The sequence below is a fragment of the Lytechinus variegatus genome, chromosome 1 (genome assembly GCF_018143015.1).
Source record: "Lytechinus variegatus isolate NC3 chromosome 1, Lvar_3.0, whole genome shotgun sequence".
Classification (NCBI taxonomy): domain Eukaryota; kingdom Metazoa; phylum Echinodermata; class Echinoidea; order Temnopleuroida; family Toxopneustidae; genus Lytechinus; species Lytechinus variegatus.
The window spans coordinates 29,600,359-29,621,475 of NC_054740.1; the positions used below are offsets into that span (position 1 = coordinate 29,600,359).

A 21,117-nucleotide genomic window follows, 5' to 3' on the forward strand; every position below is an offset into this window, starting at 1 on the left:
ATTTGATTTCAGATGACATAGCTATTACTAGTATAAAGCATGCACAGTTATAATACAGCCTTGTCTGAACTACGCTGAAATACTATCACATTTCCTTATTTTTATCCTAAATTCTGGGCTGGTAATCAGAGGTCCATGAAAAATATCTTTAACATTAAAGTTCTAAGATCATTATTTTTCTATTACTATATTAGTATTCTATTTTTGTTTGTATCTGCACATACATGCAGATTTTACAACACTTAAATTGATTTTATTTCATTTTCAAAGTTTGGACGACGGATACACTGGATGATAAGGTAGATGATCCAGCTTTATCTTGGAATGACACGACGGGTGTTGAACACAGAAAACGTACCGTGTACAAGAAACAATTGGAGTTTATGAAAGGTAGGTGTGTAAGAATTTTCTTCAGTAGAAAAAAATGCAAAGCTTCATGAGATAAAACAGATTGTATTCCTGCAGTGGCATAGCTGAAAAAAAACCTTGTCAGGAATGGTAAAAAATCCTTAGAAAGGACAAATGTCATCCCTATTTAGAGGAGCACACGTCTTTTCTGACACCCCCCCCAGAAAAAAATCAGTATGTTGGCTGAGGGGGGAAGGGTGGACACTTTTTCCCCAGGTATTCATTTGTTGTGGTATTTGTCATCATTGGGGCAACCTCCCATTATATAATAGGTTATTGTCTACCCATCTATGGTTAAACATAAATTTATTTATCATATTTTACAAAATGTTTTGTTGATATTTGTTAATTGGTATCATTGGAAGAGCCGTGGTGTAGTGGTTCTAACTCTCGCCTTGTAAACAGAGGGTCGTGTGTTCGAATCCCACCGCGGTCTAGCGTCCTTTGGCAAGGCGTTAATCCACACTTTGCCACTCTCGACCCAGGTGCTAAATGGGTACCCGGTAGGATGCGAAAGATATTGTATGTTTGATTTTGCCAGCGCCATAATGTGGCTGCGATGAATGCAAGGAATGCTCCCCAGGGAGTGGAAATTGTGCACTTTTCGTGCTTGATTGAAATGAATCCAATGACCGGGGTAATGATATGCTGTAACGCGCTTTGGGCCATTCTGGGAAAAGCGCTTTATAAAAATTGGCTATTATTATTCAATTGAATGGTAGAGTATACTGCAAATTTCTCAATATATAAAAAAATATATGAACTTCTAAAGAAAGCTTACACACATGACAAGCATTCATATTTTGAACCCTTAGCTAATATACTGTCCTTTGCATTGTTTTCATCCAATATTTCTTATTACAGCTTCAAGGAATTAATCCTGCCGGGTACCCATTCACTTCATCTGGGTCTAGTGATGCACAGTGTGGATGAAATTCGGGCTGAAGGAAAACACACCATGGCTAGGACTCAAATTCACGACCCTCTGTTTGAAAGGTGAGAGTCAGAACCACTAGACCACGACGTTCCCAGCTGATGTCATATCCCCACTTGTTCTTTTGTATTTTATTACAAGAAATCGCGCTAATTTACATTTTGTCCTCCGAGAACTATAAAAAATTTGATTTGATTAAAAAGAGAAAAATCAAACATAAAAATCGGATGAAAAATAAGAAAGGTATGACATTTTTAAGTTTCGCTCAATTTCACTTAATAGTTACATGCACATCCAGGTCGGTATGCAAATGAGGGAACTGATGACATCACTCATTCACTTTTCTTTGTTTTTTAAATATGAAATATTATAATTTTCTCCTCATTGTCCTATGAAATAAAGTTTTATTTTTATTTTTTATTGTCAAATCTGTAAAAAAATTGAAATATTGTACAATTCAAACAATGAAAACTAAAACAAAAAGTGAGGGTCTTATTTTGCATCCGATTTAGATGAAATATTTTGCATGATGCTTGCCTGATTTTCTCTGTTGATTCAAAACAATCTTTTCTGTGGTGGACTAGACCTTTAATGTGAAGATATGCATTGCTGGAAATAATGATATGATACTTGGGACATATCATACACACATGTATGAAAATATGAAATAATTATTTCATTTTATAGAATAAGCCTAACAAATATTCCTGACGATCGTGTGTACATTGGATTAATTTTTTACCAAAATGTTGTTAAATTTCAAATTCAATAACTTTGTTATAATCAGATTTTAATGAAATTTTCAGCATGATCCTTTTCTGATTCATTCTCTCCCTACCAAAATCTCCCCTTTTCTCATGCTTTCTTTCTATGGTCCCCTTCATTCTCCTTATAACTATGTTATATGTAAAGTGTAACCGGTCGTCCAACCAATTTGATTGAAGGGCTAGAGGTACTCGAGACTGAAAGCTATGTGATATAATTCAAAGTGTACATCAGACAAACAAAAAACACTGAAAATCTCATCCAAATTTGTTTAGGATTAACAAAGTTTTGACGAATTAAAGTTGTTATGTTTTGCTAAAACTGTTCTCTGCAAGTCCTCATGAATATACAAGATCACAATTTATATATTTTTTGTATTATATGAATTTAAATTTTGTCCAAGCTCGGTTGTAAAAAATTACGATTGACTACTGATTTACTGTGTAAAACAATATAACACAACAACAATAGACAGAAAAGAAATAAGTGGGTATCTTGTATATATTATTTTCTATATTTTTTGCAAAAAAGGTCTCTATTTTTCTTCTGTTTTTTAGTTTTCCAAATTGAATAATTTTCTTTCCTTATTTTCCTTATATTTTTTTTCTATGTGTGATATATTATTTATTTATTAATGTATCATTATTGTATTTATGATAAACTTTTGGCGTGTTTCTACAGTAAATCATTAAAAACGGTTTATCTTTTCCGGACTCGAATTACGATTGACTACTTATTTACTGTGTAAGACAATAATCTTTCTCACACATATTTAACACAACAAAAATAGACAGAAAAGAAATAAGTTGGTATCTTGTATATATTATTTTCTATATATTTTGCAAAAAAGGTCTCTATTTTTCTTCTGTTTTTTAGTGTTCCAAATTGAATAATTTTCTTTCCTTATTTTCATTATTTTTTTTTCTATGTGTGATATATTATTTATTTCTTAATGTATCATTATTGTATTTATGATAAACTTTTGGCGTGTTTCTACAGTAAATCATTAAAAACAGTTTATCTTTTCCGGACTTGAATAACCTTATCGTTCTTAAACCAACCTGTTTCTACAGACTGAATAATCTGATTAACTTGCATTTCGCGTCGCAAATACGGTGGAAATCGGAAAATTCAACCTATAACCTCACATTGCATTTTGGTATGTCAAAAATTGCATCTCGTTAGGAAAATTTTCAAAATTCATGGTAGATCTCACTCATTGTAGCAGGTACACGTTTCGCGATCAGCTGGCGAGATAAAAAACGGCCAGAATATATGTTTACTGTGAGATCGCACTTCTTGGTTCAAGCACTTAAAGGGGAATCCAGCCTTGACCATAAAATGTTATGTTGGGAAGGAGAAAAATAAACTAAACAGAATGGTGAAAGTTTGAAAGAAATCGGACAAGCAATGAGAAAGTTATAGCTGCTTTAAAATTGAGATCACTACTACTATGTAGATTTCAAATTGGCAACTATGTATGTAAATTATGACAAGGGGCAAGGACAACTTTCTCATAGGCCATGTACTTTATTATCAGGGATTTGTGGTTTTCTCCTAAGTACCCATTACCCTGGGGCAGTAATCTAAATATAACCCAGGTAGTATATTGTAGTATGTCCTCATGAAAGAAAAATATAATTTGAAATAAAACTTTTGGGAAAAATGACATTTTAGCCATAATATGTATTGGAGTACATGGAAGAGTAGTCCTTGCCTTACATCACTATGACATCCCATATGCGGCCAATTTGAAGTCTCCATGGGTATAGTGATTACCAATATTTACAACTTTTAAAAATTCATAGCTTTCTTGTTGTTTGTCCAATTTTGTTCAAACTTTCACCCATCAACTTGTCTGATTTTTCTTTTCCTTATAAAAACAAGTTTTATTTGGGTTGGATTCCCCTTTAAGCCAGACACGTATGCTATTTTGCCCCGTGTTTTTACAGAAAAGTTAAACATATTAACATGGCAATAACCACCTCTCAGAGAGATGGTTATGAGAAACCGTATTTTGCGCGATGCAATTTATCAATAAACCGCATCGCGTCTGTTTCTACAGGAAAGTTATCAGGGATTCTGGATACTTAGGCGGGTAATACCTTTAACAATTCTATGTAGAAACATGCCATTGATATATCTTTTTAGGTGAAAAGAAAAAAGAGACCAATTTGGGAGTACTATTTTCCCCCCTTTTGGGGATATTTCATTTCTTCTAGGTGTGGTACCCTTTATTCATTTGGCCATGTGAAGGCTATCACACATTTTGAGTTTAATCTTCGAAATTTGGTGTTCATTAGTTTGTTGTCCAAACTCTGTCTTACATGTAAATTTGTTTATAGGAAGATTAACATAATATTTATGTGGAGTGCAATCATTGATCTCTTGTGGAGTCGCACAGTCACATGTATTCATAATATGGTGCTTTTATGCCATACCTGTCAATACTCTTTTGTACTTGAACTTATTAGTAAAAAAATGTTTATTAATGTCGTTGAAAGCAATTACACACAACAGATTTAACATCAAGTTTATTGTATTACAAGTATCAGGTTTGTATGCAGAACAGTGGTTTTGCCAAGTACTCAATCCATGTAAAAAGCAATATGAGAGAACAGGTTTATTCTTGGAAATGTTAGCCTTCATTTGTTGTGTTTTTCAATCAAACTCTGTCTTGATGCATGTTTACTTTTAGATAACAAGATTGACAGAGTATAGATATCAACGAGTAGCTAAGTCATATATATTAATAACTTATGTGCTTTAATTATAAAGTCTATACTTGTGAATACTCTGTGCCATTTATGCTGTACTTAAACTTCTTATAGTAAAAACATTTTATTGACGTTCTTGAAATAAGTAACTGTTTTCATTTTTTTTCTTGTGTATACTTATTCCATTATTAAGCCTACCACTAACCCCAGAGATATGCTGTTCACCAATGGTCTACCATTCACTGTACTTTATTGGCCTACTATACATTGCACATCGTTGTTCTACTGTCTACCATTCAGTGTAAACCATTGGTCTACCATTGAACTTGTGGTCTATAGTGTATGACCAATGGTGTTATTTGAATGGTTGACTAATAGTATAGTGTGTATGACAGTGTTGTATGGTAAATGGTAGGTCAATGGTGTACGGTGTATGGTAAGCCAATGGTGTATGGTAAGCCTATGGTGTACGGTGAATAGTAGTTCAATGGTGTATGGTAGGCCAATGGTGTACTGTAAATGGTAGGTCAATGGTATACGGTGTATGGTAGAATGGTGTAAAGTGAATGGTCAATCAATGGTGAATGGTGTGTGGTGTACGACGAATGGTAGTTGAATGGTGTATGGTGAGCGGTGAATGGTACGTGAATGGTGTACGACGAATGGTAGTTGAATGGTGTATGGTGAGCAGTGAATGGTACACGAATGGTGTACGGCGAATGGTACGCGAATGGTGTACAGTGAATGGTGTACGATGAATGGTACGCGGATGGTGAATTGTACACGAATGGTGAATGGTACACGAATGGTGAATGGTACACGAATGGTGTATGTTGAATGGTAGGCGAATGGTGTATGGTGAATGGTGTAAGGTAATTGGTAGGCCAATGGTGTCCAGTGAATGGTGGCTGAATGGTAAATGGTAGGCCAGTGAATGGTGGCTGAATGGTGAATGGTGGTCAATGGTAAACCTGTCTATAGTGGCCATATGGTAGATCAATGGTCAATGGTGTTTGATCAATGGTATATGAATGGTAAATGGTGCTCATGAATATGGTAATAGTAAGGTCCGAATTATTTAAATTAGTTTGAATGGTATACCATTGAGGCTTGAATGGTATACCATTGGTGTATGGGGGGTGCTGTGCGAATGGTATTCCAATGGTATATCAATGGTGTATGATAAATGGTAGTCAATGGTATACCATTCAATTTTTTTATAAGGGGGGATCATTTTTGAAAAAATGAAATTTTTAGTTTAGGCGCCATTTTGATGACGTCACGATATAATTTAGGGACAATGGTGACATGAAATCAAATCTACAACTCATACTCTATCGATATATGAAAAAAAAATTGGGGGTCAACGGATTATTTAAATAGCTACAGTGAATTTTCAATAGGCATGTTTTTGCCCATATATGGCCTATAGTGAGAGCTCGCGCGCACACGTGCTGCAAACTTTAACGGGTGTTAATTTCGTTATTAATGGTCGTAGAAGGTTGATCAAGGTATCAAATTGTTCAGAATTTTATTATCAATGAAATGATGTAAAAAAAACGGTGTTTCTGCGTTGCGTTAAGGCGTTACACATGCGTGCGCGCGTGCAAAATTTTTGAAATGCTTAAAATGACCTGAAACGTACTCTCGTTCGGTCAAAAAGTGATTTTGAGCATTTTGAAATTTTGACGCGCGCGTACGCGCGCGTCGTGACCTCCAGGTGACCTTTGATGACATGACCTGATGACCCTTGACCTGAAATTGATGTGATGTTAATTTGATTGATTTTTGATAATTGATAATGGAGATATGATTGATAATGTGATTTTACAAAATGGCGCCTAGATGACGTCATCATGACCTGATGACCTTGAAAAGCTTATTTTGACGTGTCCATGACAGATCCTATAGATGACATGAAATTCAATGAAATTGACCAAGTCCATTTTGAGATAACTTGGCGACAAGAAAATCCGTAAAAATAAAGAAAGAAAGAAAGAAAGAAAAAGAAAATTCTGACGAAATTAAGAGGTGATCTGTCATAGACAGACCACCTAAAAATCTGGAATCTCCAATCGCTACATGTATGTAATTTTAAAATTAGCAGTCTGTTAAGGTATTTGTGACATAATAATGAGACTTAATCGAATTGACCCCCCCCCCCCCCAGGTGAACAACATCCATGCGCTGCTGATCCATGTAACGAAGGAAACCTATGTATTGAGGAATGTGTACCCAATGGATTTACTTGTGAGTGCCCAGAAGGATTAATGGGCACTTATTGTGATGGTGAGTGCATCGTTATTCTCCCCCCCCCCTTTTTTTAAAGAAAAAAATAATTACAAAAAAGATATGCAGTTGATATCACACTCATAAAAAGAAATAATTATAATGCTGTTTTTACAATCCTTCTACAAGGATATAATTTATAATTTTCCTTCTCATTGGCACCCCCCCCCCATTCGATTAGCAATTTTATAGCATGGACCTACAAATATCCAAGATGTAGCCTCTTTTACTAGCATTAAGCTAAAACAAATTAAGTAATTATTACTCGTCAACACATCAAAATCTCAAGAATATATTAAATCAGCATGAAATTGTCTTTTTAATCGCCAATTCACCTTCTTTTTAACATAGAATGATAGAGCAATATCAACATACTTAAATACTGTTTATTGAAATTAACTTCCAGCTTTTATTGAATATCATATAAGCTCATCAAATCACTCATCTCTTTGTTTTGATTGATTATATTCTCAAAGTTCATTATTTGTCTTTGTTTTTTTTCTTTCAATAAAGCTAGTCTTTAAAATGCTCCACATAAATTTATTGTATATGATGAGTGGGAATAAATTAAAAATGAACAATAATAAGGGCCAGTGAATGAAACTTGCAACTTGTTTAATTAATGCAGCTCTGGCTCCTGTAAATGGCGGGTTTACACCATGGGGTGATTACTCCGAGTGTTCTGACACGTGTCATCAGACTAGATACAGAAACTGTACCAACCCAAGAGTTGTGGCTAGAGGAAAGGACTGTGAGGGTCCCAACACCGGAGTCAGAGATTGTGGTGTCCCAGGTAATGATGTGTCTGTTATTTCTTGTTTTAAATCTAATTGGATATTCATAGTACTTGGTATTGACATGGGTATATCTAATCAAGACTTCAGAGATAAAGGGTGCACTGTGTCCATCATCTTGAAATAACCCAGGACCAAAATCCAATTGAAACCAGTTGGATTTCCAACTGGTTTCAATTGGTTTCAACTGGTTTCAATTGGTTTTAACTGGAATTTAACAATTTCCAATTGAAACCAATTGAAACCAGTTGGGCAACTGGAAATCCTAACTGGAACCAGTTGGGTAACTGGAAATGACTTCCAACTGGAAATGATTTCTAACTGGAACCAGTTGGGTAACTGGAAATCCTAACTGGAACCAGTTGGGCAACTGGAAATCCTAACTGGAACCAGTTGGGTAACTGGAAATCCTAACTGGAACCAGTTGGCAACTGGAAATCCTAACTGGAACCAGTTGGGTAACTGGAAATGACTTCCAACTGGAAATTATTTCTAACTGGAACCAGTTGGGTAACTGGAAATCCTAAATGGAACCAATTGGGTAACTGGAGATGACTTCTAATTGGAAAGATGGGTAACTGAATTCTAATTGGAACCAGTTGGGTAACTGGAAATAAAACTGGAACCAGTTGGGTAACTGGAAATCCTAACTGGATCCAGTTGGGTAACTGGAAATGATTTCCAATTGGTTTCCAATTGGAAATTTTCCAGTTACCCAACTGGATCCAATTGAAACCAGTTAATTTGCATATTTTCTGCCAGTGTGCACAGATTAATGTTTTATGAGATTCATCATAATTTACAATGTATCTATTTAGTTTTTTTTTCGATTTGAAGTTCCACACTTTTTTCAGATAAGTGTTTCCAATACTTAGCAATGAAAACCATGTTCATAAATGTTATAGATTATAATTAAAACAGATTCAAAGATAATTAGTACACCACTAACTGTTACCAAATTACATCAAATAAAAATACATATATTTGAAGAACTCCAATATGAATATATACATATGAAAGTCTGTATTTTATCAATGCCCTTTACATTGGTATTAATACACAAATAACAATGCTCCTGTGTTGGCATGATATGAGCAATAGTTAGTGCAAATGCTAATTAATTTGTAACTAATTAAGTTCATTCCAACTGGAAGTTCCAATTGGATCCAGTTGGAAACCAGTTGGTTTCAACTGGTTCCAGTTGAAAACCAGTTGCCTCCAACTGGTTTCAACTGGAACCAATTGAAACCAGTTGCCTCCAATTGGATTCAACTGGTTTTAATAGGGAAATTGGAACAACTGGAACCAATTGAAAACCAATTGAAACCAATAGCCAACTGGTTCCAGTTGCCCAATTGGTTTTAACTGGAACCAGTTGGCAACTGGTTTTCAATTGGAACCAGTTGTTCCAATTTCCCTATTGAAACCAGTTGGCCAACTGGTTTCAATCGGTTTTGTTCTAATTGGTTTCAACTGGATTTTGGTCCTGGAAAATAATTTCAACCTGTCGATCCAATTTTAATTAAGTAAGAAATAAAGTGTCAGAATAAATAATAAAAACAGCATAACTTGATGCTTGATTGAAGTTATTTAGATAGACAGATAAATATGTAAACATAATAATGATAGCATTAATTGGTGGTGATTACAAAAACGGTGATGATAACAAAAATGACAATATCAATAATGATAATTATAATATAATTATGTAAATATGTAATCATATTAAAGGGAACCAAAAGTCTCGAATTTATATCTTATCATATTGTCAGGGGTTAAATGCGCTTTAAGTTGATATATCGATCTCCAAAATTGACCCACGGGGTGATTCACAATGAACTTGCAAAGAGTCTCAAAATGTATGCATTATTCACGTCGTCTGCTGTCATGGAGGCAGCCATGTTTTCTTTCTCGAGCTCGCTTGTGACGTATTTGTGGACAACTCGATCGCGCGTGCTGTCATTTCTCTGTGTGCAAGATGGTGCTGTGTCAAGCTTTTGGGTGTTCTAATCGGAGCGGAAAATGTCGAGACAAGAGTTTTCACGCGATTCCCGATCCAAAAAAGGATGCGGAATTATGCAAAAAGTGGTTAGCTGCCATTCGAGTAGAGAAATTTAATCCGAACTCATACCAATATGATAGAAACAATGTGATTTGTAGCGATCACTTCGCGGCAAGCGACTTCGTGGAAGACCTTCGTGCACGTCTAATGAAAACCAAACCTAGGAAAATGCTCAAAGAAGGTGCTGTTCCTTCCATATTCGCTCATCGAGCTCCTCCGAAAGAGAGACCGTCAACAGAGAAGATGCTGTCTCAAAGGTCTGCAAAACAGGTTAGTATTTTTTAAATGCTAAAATTATAAATAACCAGTTTGAAAAAAAAAATCATGTTCGTAATCGTATCATCTTCGCGCGCGCGCGCCCTTGTTTACGAATGGGGTCCGGTACGGTCGGGGCGAAGGTTGGGGAGCGCACGACCGGGGACCGTACACAGAGCTCTATCCGCCCCGCTAGCGCTGCCTGCATTCTGAATGAAAACACGGCCGGCTGATAGCACTTTGCAGCTCCAAGCCATGCAACGTTGATTCTTGCTGCGTGACGTGCGATGCTGGGCAGCTCTAACGTTAGCTCCAATTTCTTGCGCTGGAGTCAGCTGCAGATTGAGGTTGAATGATGATGTTGCAGGTGATGTACAAATAGAATAAATCTAAAAATGAAGAATCATGTATGGGATTATATACTCCAACAATCTAGAATTTTAGATCTTAAACTAAGTTGAAGATATAATTAAAATTATGAAATACAACTTAATTTCTGATATTTCTACGCTCTTGTTATTTTTGAACAAGAATAACGAGAGCGTAGAAATGTCAGAAATGAAGTTTTATCCCACGTACATGATTTAGGGCTCGATCTTTTAGAAGGAAAGTAGAAATCTTGGGGGTGAAAGTTTCAGGTTTTGGCGTCCTTGTGTAGGTGAATCAGAACAGAAGGAACTTAGGAAGACCTGGCTTCATTGAGAGTAAGCCTACGTTAGTAAATGATTTTTACTCTCTAGAAGCCTCTTGGCTACGAAGATCTACATTCTTTTTGCATAGATCGATCGTCTGTCACTGCAGTCTGTTATGAATCTGTGTCACTGTCAGCTTTCGATGAGACCCGACCCAGGCCCCTCGTCCAATGTGAAATTCACGTAAAAAAAAAATGTAAAATGTTGATCTTTGGAAAGTTAACAATCATCACTGATCAACTATTTTGACAGTGTTTTGTTGAATGTTTACATTTTGTTCCAAAACCAACTGCAGATCCACAAGGGCACATTAAAATATGGCTGTATTTTTGTCATTGGGCAAGATACAAAGATTGATAAAATGTGAAGAAACTAAAGCAATGGAGCAAAGAGACTGCTTGTTATGTGTTTTGTTAATGTTTTTTTGAGAGCAAGTTGAAAGATGTCTGTCACCCTTGTGATGATTTGGTAAAAAACTTTGAGTGGAAAAAAAAAGGGGGGGGTCATTTTTATGGGGATACGTGTATGGATATGGATGCAATTTTTTTTTTGTATTTTCTCGATGTATACGAGTTCCATTCCATAATCAAACTTAAATCTTGATGATTGAAATATTATACATATCATTCAGCTAAATACATGTACACAGGGGCGGATCCAGGAGTTTTCAGAAGGGGGGGGGGGGTGGGGGCACATTTTGTTGAGAAAAGTTTGACAAGCAAAAAAAAATGCTTCACTTCCCCTAAATGGGGCATAGAGTTAGATGTACTTCTGTTACATTACAAATTTCAATTGTGCCTCTCAAAATGGGGGGGGGGGGGCCTTGAGGACTCCATGTCTGATACTTTTTATATTTTGACATATACTTCTACAGACTTGGGAGAAATATATGTCAAAATATTTATTAAGGCTAGGGGGGGGGGGGACACGGGCCGGCTGAGAAGTACATGTAAGACATCCTATATGTAGTAAGCTGATGTTTATTCTTGTACCAAGGCAGCCTTCATCTCATCTTTCATGGATAAAATATATGATACATGTATATGCTAAGAATTCAACCAAGATCGTCCTCTGCGATTTCTGTGAAAATCACATTTGAACAATTGCTCATGTATTTCTTAAATGTAAATATGTACATTAATTTTATTAAGTTCATGAACGGTTGAATGCCATGCATATAAAACTACAGAATTTAGTGACATTGAAATTTGTTTTGGAGTTTTCACCTTCAATAACTTTTATTTCACCAATGATGTAATTGTTTCCAAAATGTTTCTTTTATTCATGTAAATTATACAAGAATATCAAACCCACTTTTTATCACTTTACACTTTGTTTGGAAATAATAGAAACTGAAAAAAATAATTGCTTTTAAAAGTGATTTTGATGAACGCTGAAAAGGTGAATATTTGGTGTAGAAAATGGGGCAGATTCTGTTCCCCCTCTACATTTTACATGATAAATCTGCCATGTGAAATTTTTCAAGTGGGCCGGTCGCTGAACAGCTGCAGGTCTCTGTCCATTTGAGCTCTGAATAATTGTAAGACTCAAGAATTGAATTCATAAGGTGGAAATTTTTAAAGAAATATATTCTACCTTATCTGCAATAAATATACATTTACAATGTATGCATATTAATAGATATTCAATTTATTGAATTACACTCATAGCTCCAGTATGGGTGGAAATTGAAATAAATAGATCCTTTCCTCTGCTGTGCTAACTGAATTATTTTTCCCATTTTTCATGTATCTAGTATATCCAATCTGTTTTGGAAGTGAAAGAGCCAATATACAGTAGTTCTGCCCCTCATACAAGTACGTGTCCTTCACCCAACCGAGTCCTTATGGTAAGAAGTCTTCCTTTTGAAATTGAATTTCTTTTGTATGAATCTACATGTATGTTATCATAGTTTTCAAATAGTGTGACCTATTTTAGAAAAAAAGAAATTGAAATCCAGATGCACTGACTTGTTCATGTAACTTTTGTTTATGTCAGGGTTTGAAATTTGAAATGGGGACTGATTCTTTAAATGCTGCAACTGTTGGGCATTAAAAAAAATCTAATAAAGGAGCTTTCATACTTTGGCATATACCAGGTATTTTTTTTCTTTGCTATTTTAACCCTATCTAGGCCGGGGTATTTTGGGAGTTCATATGGCCGGAGTGGGGGGGGGCCTCCCAGGCCCCCCTTGAGATTTCTGCCGTTGACCGCGCGATCGCGCTGAAAATTGGCACACAGGTTGTCTAGGATATAATCTACAAAATGGTATAGTAATTTATTTCATGCAAATCGTTATTACGTAATTATGCTAATTTATGCGTAATTAGTATGCGAAATCATACTTTTTCCTCTACCTCCATAAATAAAGCTCTAAATGTACTAATTTTTGGCATAGAAACTCTTTGTGATGTTCTTAGCAAGTGTACATAAAAAATTTGTGATATCAGATCAATTTCTTATGTATTGTATTGTTTTTGCAATTTCTTATGTATTTCTTTGTTTTTTTGATCTTTTGTTTTTCATTGTTTTTCCAATGAAAATTCGTTGGGGACTCTTCTAAGATCATAAACAGCATAAAATACATACATTTAGGCCAGCAAAACTAAAAATAATCATACCTTTATGATTTTTGGTTGAAAACGCAATTTACATTGACTTTGTACACGAAATCACGTCTTTGAGCAATTTTTGGTCTGACATGCACTTACATAATGTTGCGTAATTTCGGAACCATGTACCCGGGTGATGCAAAATTGGTCTCAAAAGTTGCGCAAGACTTGAAAGTAAAAAGTCAGTGAGCGGCGCGGTCAAAAAAATTTGCGCGGCAAAAATATTGCGCAACTCGTTGAGGCCCCCCCCCCCCCGCGTAGATAGGGTTTAGGCAATAGGTATTGGGTATGATAATTAATTGTTGTAGATGTGTTTTTTTTTTAAAGTATGTGCGGTAGATACAGTAGTGTACATGACTTCTGCTTTCCTTGACATAGCTGCAGCAGGTTTGCTCAGTCCAAGGCATGAACATGTATGATCGTTAAAAGCATTGTGCTTTTATTGATTTTATAGTGAACTTCTCTTCAACACCTAAAGCCAAACATTTGCGAGACACACACTTTCGAGTTATATGCACTAATGTAGTAGGCCTATATAAATTTTTAGTTTTATTTGTTTTTTGTTTTGCAGTCGACTGTCCAATCCCACGAAGAGCCAGAGGATACTGTTGATCTGGAAATGACTGACTTGGAACAGGAAGAGCACGTTCATGTATGTACTCTACGTCATAATTCATAAACTGCTGTCACATTTTGTAAAAACTTGGTTAACCATAAATCTCCCCGGGTATTTTGATTCTTGTCATTCCGGGATCTCGACCGCAAATTGCGCGATCACAACAAAAATTTGAATGATGGTAGAGAATGAAATTATCTGGGCAGTTGCTTTGGTAAATTTCACTAAATTCATATGTTTATTATTTATGCTAATTTATTCATAAAATAATACTCTCTTTCTGCTATGATTCACAAAATAAAGCTCCTAGAATGCTATTTTTTTGGTGAAAATATTTTTTATAGCATTCCTAACAATTGTGAAAAAGAAATCATGGTACCACTTGAGATAGTTTTCTTGTGTATTTTATTTTATTTTTTAAATTTCTTATGAATTTCTTTGTTTTGTTTTTTTTTGTTTTTTCGATGGTAATCATTCCAGACTTAATTCTGATCATAAAGAAGGCAAAATTAATTAAGTTCAATCAGTAAAAGTAGAAATTGAGTGGCGAGGTAAAAAAAAATTGTGCAGCGTCTTTTCACGAAAATTGTCGAGGGAGTGGGGGGCATTATATCCCCCCCCCCCGGAGAATTGGGGTTAAAATTCCCCTTATTTCCCATATATACTCTACATGTATTTAATAGGATATTGGGCCACGTCATAATGCATGACTGCCAGTCACAATGAAACTTGAAAATATTTTGAACATTGAGTGATATCTTGGGATTTTATTTCCATCTTTCAATTCTTGACTAGATGTTCTATTTTTTAATTTGTCTGGGTACATTTATGTGGTAATCAGTAGATGAAACAAGACCAACTTGCATGATCCACAAGTCATCATTATTCTATATTTATTTTCCAGACATTATTTTATATTTATTTTCATCTGTCATTTTATTTTTGTCACAGATGCAAGACAATGGACCTCCTAAGAAGAAAGTAAAGAGGCAAAGAAGAAAAAGAAAGAGGAAAACAACTGAGGTGCGTAGAGGACAATGTATTTGTAACAAAATGTACAAGTAGTACAAGTAGCAATTCAATGTATCTCAAACCAGCTATGTAAATTATCAGGCTTTGACAGTTTTAATTGATAATTTGATATTTTGAAACTGCAATTTTTTTAAGAGGACATTTTCTTTACTGAAGTTTTTTGCTAAATGTGCATACAAGGAACAAAATAATTTTTCTTTTCCTGAAAGCTACTAAAGATAACACATGAAATTCATGCAAATGTTTTTCAGTAGGCCCATATATATTTTCTGGAAAGTACACTTACATTAGTTTGGTTGTAGTTATTAGCATTATGAGCTGTTCTTAAATCTGAAAGCCACAGTTCAAAACTTTGAATGATCCACTTTATGTTTATACTGTATTATAAACTGAGTAATTACAGGCATCATTGAAACCTGTAGAATAATACAATTACGATTTCTTTATGAAATAGTAATTGTAAGTAGATGTATAGCGTTTATGGGATGGGATGTGGACTGTGCTAGAAGATACATGGACTTATATAAATCATATTCAGGCATAAATATGCATGTATTATTAATCTGGTAACTACAGTACCTCTTTGCAATTGAAGGGAAACGTTTAATAGTGCTAAATGACTTTTTTTTTCGCTATTGTCACAGATATTACATTTTACATAAAAACTATCTTACTGAAATCTTAATGCCTTATGACCCTTTTAAAAAGGCAATCAGAAGTGCCTGCATGTTATGGTTCATATAACAAACAATCTTGAATTATTTGCCCTAAATTCTATTCATGCTTGAATTCCTTTTCCACTCTCACTTAACATTACTGGCATTGTTATCCTGTATGATTTTCAGTTCCATAGAGTGACTGAACAAATAATTACCAACAAAAACCTTATTTTGTCCTTTGTTCAAACTCACCTTGGAGTTTTAAGCAAAAAATGTTAATAATTTCATATCATTCTTTTTGCAGGGCGGTGAAAAACTTCGTGCCTGGGTGGACGCGTCAACCCAAACCCTGTTCTCAGTTTTAAGGAAAACAGAGGACATGTGGACCCAGATACCAGAAGACTTCAACTATGTCAATGAAGAGCATGCTTATGCTATGACAATGCCAGCTTTAGTCAAGCCTGTGTACTTTCGAGAATCAGAACCACCACTGCATGCTATCGAGGAACCTGTCATCGAGGAGCATGCCATTGACGAACATGCCATTGATAAACCTGCCATACAAGAACCTCCTAGCTCTGAAACCCCAACAGTTGTTATTCCAGAGGTTCCATCTATGGACGAAGAGTCTTCACTTCAGGAAATGGAAATTGATTACCCAGCTGAGGCAAGCCCATTGACTTCAAATGGCCCATCAAGTCCAACTTCATCAAGTTCCTCGTCTACATCATCCAGATCAACAGATTTCTCATACGAAGCTTCAGACGAATCCTCTGATTCAGAGGAGGAGGAAGACTCAGATGCAGTAAAGTTTGCCACACAAAAGAACTTCATTGTGGCAGAGAGCAGCCTTAATGATCTTCTCTTTGGGTTGAAGTGTCAGGCTTGCCAAGATGGGCACATAGCTGAACTGAAGAAATACCAAACTGGCACCATGGTGACTGTCAATGTAAATTGTGTCTGTGGAAATCTCGTCACAAAATGGTCATCCCAACCAACCATTGGTCGACAGCCTGTAGGCAACATCCTTACTGCAGGAGCAATACTGCTAGGGGGGCAGTCTTATGAGAAGATGGCATTTTTTGCAAGTTTACTCAACTTAGAATTTATCTCACGGACAACTTTCAATGGAATCCAGGAGTCGATGCTCTTCCCTACTATTAATACTTTTTACCAGCAAGAGATTCGTGAGTGCAGGGAAGCAGTACGAGGAAGACCTGTCACTGTTATTGCTGATGGCCGTTGCGATTCACCCGGCTACAATGCGAAGTACTGTACATATACCTGCATGGATTCTGCTACGCATAAAGTCATTGCCATGGCTTTAGTCCAGGTTTCGCAAGCCAATAGTTCAGTCGCCATGGAGAAGGTGGGCTGTAAGATGACGTTAGATGACATGCTGGCTGCTGGGGTGGAAGTAAAGATTTTCGCAACCGATCGACACAGCGGAATCAGAAAGATGCTGAGGGAGGAGTATGAATGGATCGATCACCAATTCGATGTTTGGCATTTTGCCAAATCGGTTGTGAAAAGGCTTACGAACAAGGCGAAGACCAGAGACTGTCAGGAGCTTGCACCATGGATACAGCATATCTCTAATCATATTTGGTGGTCTAGCCAAAACTGCAGAGAGGATCCGGACATGCTAGTAGAAATGTTACAATCCATGACACATCATCTGGTTGACGTACACACTTGGAACTCGGGAGAAAAATTCCATGAATGTGCCCATGCACCATTGACTGATGACGAAACTGAAGAGAGGAAGTGGCTTGAGCCGGGATCCAAAGCGCATGAAGCCGTTCAGCAAGTCATTTTTGACAAGCTACTAGTGAAAGATATGAAGCATCTGACAAAGGCCTGCCACACTGGTGTACTAGAATCATACCATGGACTATACTTGAAGTATTGTCCAAAGAGGCAGCACTTTTTCTACCCAGCGATGCTTGCAAGGGCACAGTTGACAGTACTTGACCATAATGCAAACGTAGGAAGAAGTCAAGCAACAATCATTCGTCCAAGAAAAGGATCTGGCAAGAAAGGAGAGGCACGCTTCAAGTATGCATATTCCAAAGGAGCAAGAGCATGGGTTAAGAAGAAGGTGCTAGAGCACAAGGAGTATGCTTATCTCTGGGAGATTCTGATCGCTGCCCTTCAAATGAAGACTGGGGAATTTCAAGCAGAATTGCCTCAGATACCTGTCCTTCCTCCGAACATTGCGAAAATCCCAAGGCCATCGAAAGAAGAGCTAGAGTCACAAGGAAATGTAACACGATTTAAAGAATAGTTGTACAATTAAAAGTAGGACTACACATTAATTGAACATGTTGCTGCTCAACTTGTAACAATTGGACTCATCGTTCCTCTTGTTTCCACCGCCTGACTTCCACGTGTAAGAGCACGGCAGTTTGTACATTTGCCTTATGATTGATCCTAAATTGACATGTCAGCATCTTTATTATACTGTCTGTGTATGAGCAAGTTTGGAATAAAATTGCGAGACTCAATAATACATATGACTGGTTTATTGACACCCAATGACTGAAGTAGCCTTGTGAGGCGTTACCTACTCGCTGATTTCATAATCCATGATAGGGTCAAATTAGACCAAATCACAGATGAATATCCCTTTCGTATGTATCAGTACCAACTTGTTGTGCTTCCATTTCTCAAGTACAGGAAATAACCAATACGTGAATATGTAAGAAATTTCACACACTTCCAGAAATTCATTGTTCTTACTGAAAGGAAGAGAAATACCTATTTGTGGGAATGTTTCTATTTTAACCAATGCTATTTCTGGGATGAAGGGAGATATTTGATTATTTCTCTAACTCTCTAAAGCAGAGTGTGAAGAGTAATGTGAAACAATCATTGTGTTTAGTCATGCTGTTAACATTGCAAATCTATTCTGTATAGTTCTTTTGTTTTTATTTGTTTCTTAGAAAGGACTTGACTATTTTAGAAGTGTTAAGAAACAGCCTCTTCTGATCACATCTTCAATCTACTCAAACGTACTAAAATTTGGAATTCATGTTCTTTTCATTCAACAAAGACTACATGTCTGTCGAATTTTATTATCCCATGGTGTTATGCACATTGGTCTTGGATTCGGAATAAAGACATTGAAGTCAGTACTGTCAGTTCTTATTTGGTAAGGTAAAAACCAAACCTTGGGTTGTATTTTTTACTACTTTTTGCGTATTCATAGCGTTTATTGGATTTGATGAATTTGTACATGTAGAATTTAATTGTTTCCATATAGTACACTGTACACCTGTGATATTGAATATTCAGTGATATTGTCTTAGGTTTTCTTGCTGTCACAATTTGTATTATTATGGTTTATGGTCTACTTTATTCAGTGCATATATTAGATAATGTACAGGAAATACATGTAGTACATTTTTAAAGCATCATTGGGTTTGAATGCACACATGCTAAAGTTGAACATGATTATAATGTGTATGCCTTGTCATGATATCAATAAATTGAGGGAAATCTTGGAATTCTGACCAATTATGCTTTATGAGCAATGCACATCAAAGTTGGCATACCATGCACACAAGGGTATGGGTGTTGATCATCACCAGTTTCTACATTTTATTACCCCCACATACATGTAATACCAAAATCAATTTGGTTTTTCGTCTGTTAATTGCCTCTGTGATTGAATTAAAGCTGGCATATTATTATATGTATTTTATTAGGTGTCAAATTTGACGTTTTTCATTCTTGTGCCTATAGTTATTAATCTATTATTCTCTTTTTGTCCATTAGTTCACTTATATAACTTGAGAGTAGTCCACATGAAGGGTTATACTGTACAATTATATTTCATTTAGAGTACAACATAATATGTTCTTGCTGAAAGAATATGTCAGTAATTGCATTATCAGAACATGTTTTTTGTTGCATGCACATCGATACATCTATATAGTTTGAGACTTTAGTTTTTGAACAGTTTGATTTTATTACATATTTCTCGGCTTCTCTTCTTATGGAAAATATGGCAAAAGAATTTATGGTATGTGGTGGTATAGGAACAGTGGCGGACCGTGACCCGGAGGAGACAAAGCATGGGGCACAGCATTGTCCGAAAAATAAAAAGGGGGATTGGAATCTGACACATCAGAAACAAGCACTCTAACAACTACTGCAATAATTCATCTAGATGAAGGACAAAAGCGGATTGTGTCATACAAAATACATGAACATTTCTGTTATAAGGCATCTTTTTTTTTGATGATTTTACGGCTTTGTTTTGTTTTTGCCTGTATACAATTTGGTATTCATTTGAATTTGACATTTAGGTTTGATAGAGAATGATATTCGAGTGGAACATATCTTAAATTAGGGGGTACACATGATTAAAGTTCTTTGGAAAAATGTTTCATTCTTAGTGTTGGCAAAAATGGGTCTTAAGGCATGGTCACACCACCAGAGCGTTGTTGGAGCGGTCGTGGAGCAGAGAGAAAAAATCATCACCACTCGCTACCGCTCACCATTTTCAATTTCGTTTGTTATTTTTATTTTCGATTTTTTCTCTCAATTTTGTGAGCGAAATTCAGCCCTCTTTCCCTACCGCTTCAACAACGCTCTGGCGGTGTGACCATGCCTTTACATGCTGCAGGCAGATTTTTGTGAAGTTTCACTAAAAATGCATTTGTATGTTTTGTAAATTTATTCATGGTGTTGTACATTGTACTTGTGTTTATGCTTTTATTTTGATAATCTGAAGATTTTTTTGGTATTAAAAAAACTACAAAATTACTTGAATTATTCTAGGATTTGTCTGTTCAGTGTTAATTCATTCCCTGTCCTACTTCTTTTTACTTTGTGATAATCAAATAGAAATTACCTTATGTGCCATGTTCAAGCATGCTCATCCGTTTTTTTCTTACAAAAGGGGATCACTGTTATATAACACCAATACATTTTCAACGATGGGTGCTGAACTTTATGATGAATTTAGATGCAAATTTTTTCTCCAGAGGAGTATGTGAAATTATCTTGGGATAGATTGCATGTTGGTAAATGTCACATAAGATAGTCTGTTTCCAAGAGTTTAATTGAATAGTTTAATCAGTTTTCTGAAACTAATTTGCCAAGTCCACCCCTTAAAATATCCAGGAATTCATCATAAAGCTCTTGCAAATATGCAGTAACTGCAAAAAAGTCAATGAATTTGTTGGTAATTATGGTAATCAGCTAATACCTACATCCTTGAGGAAGGGGGAGGGGTTTCCTCAGTAATTTATTAGATAAATGATAACTGACAA

General features: G+C 35.9%; 1 protein-coding gene and 2 long non-coding RNA genes across 3 annotated transcripts; all 3 read left to right on the plus strand.

Annotated features, from left to right (window-relative positions):
• Positions 1–6,888: 6,888 nt before the first annotated feature.
• On the plus strand, positions 6,889–7,818 carry LOC121406408. The gene is made up of 2 exons (XR_005968795.1): positions 6,889–7,113; positions 7,742–7,818. It is a non-coding gene; the product is annotated as an uncharacterized LOC121406408 (long non-coding RNA).
• Positions 7,819–9,641: 1,823 nt separating this feature from the next.
• On the plus strand, positions 9,642–19,925 carry LOC121410765. The gene is made up of 5 exons (XM_041603059.1): positions 9,642–10,239; positions 12,673–12,765; positions 14,100–14,180; positions 15,096–15,167; positions 16,140–19,925. Exons 1-5 carry the CDS (start codon positions 9,886–9,888, stop codon positions 18,120–18,122), a joined length of 2,583 nt encoding a protein of 860 aa, XP_041458993.1. The 5' UTR covers positions 9,642–9,885; the 3' UTR covers positions 18,123–19,925.
• On the plus strand, positions 10,252–11,261 carry LOC121410773. The gene is made up of 2 exons (XR_005969374.1): positions 10,252–10,799; positions 10,831–11,261. It is a non-coding gene; the product is annotated as an uncharacterized LOC121410773 (long non-coding RNA).
• Positions 19,926–21,117: the final 1,192 nt, after the last annotated feature.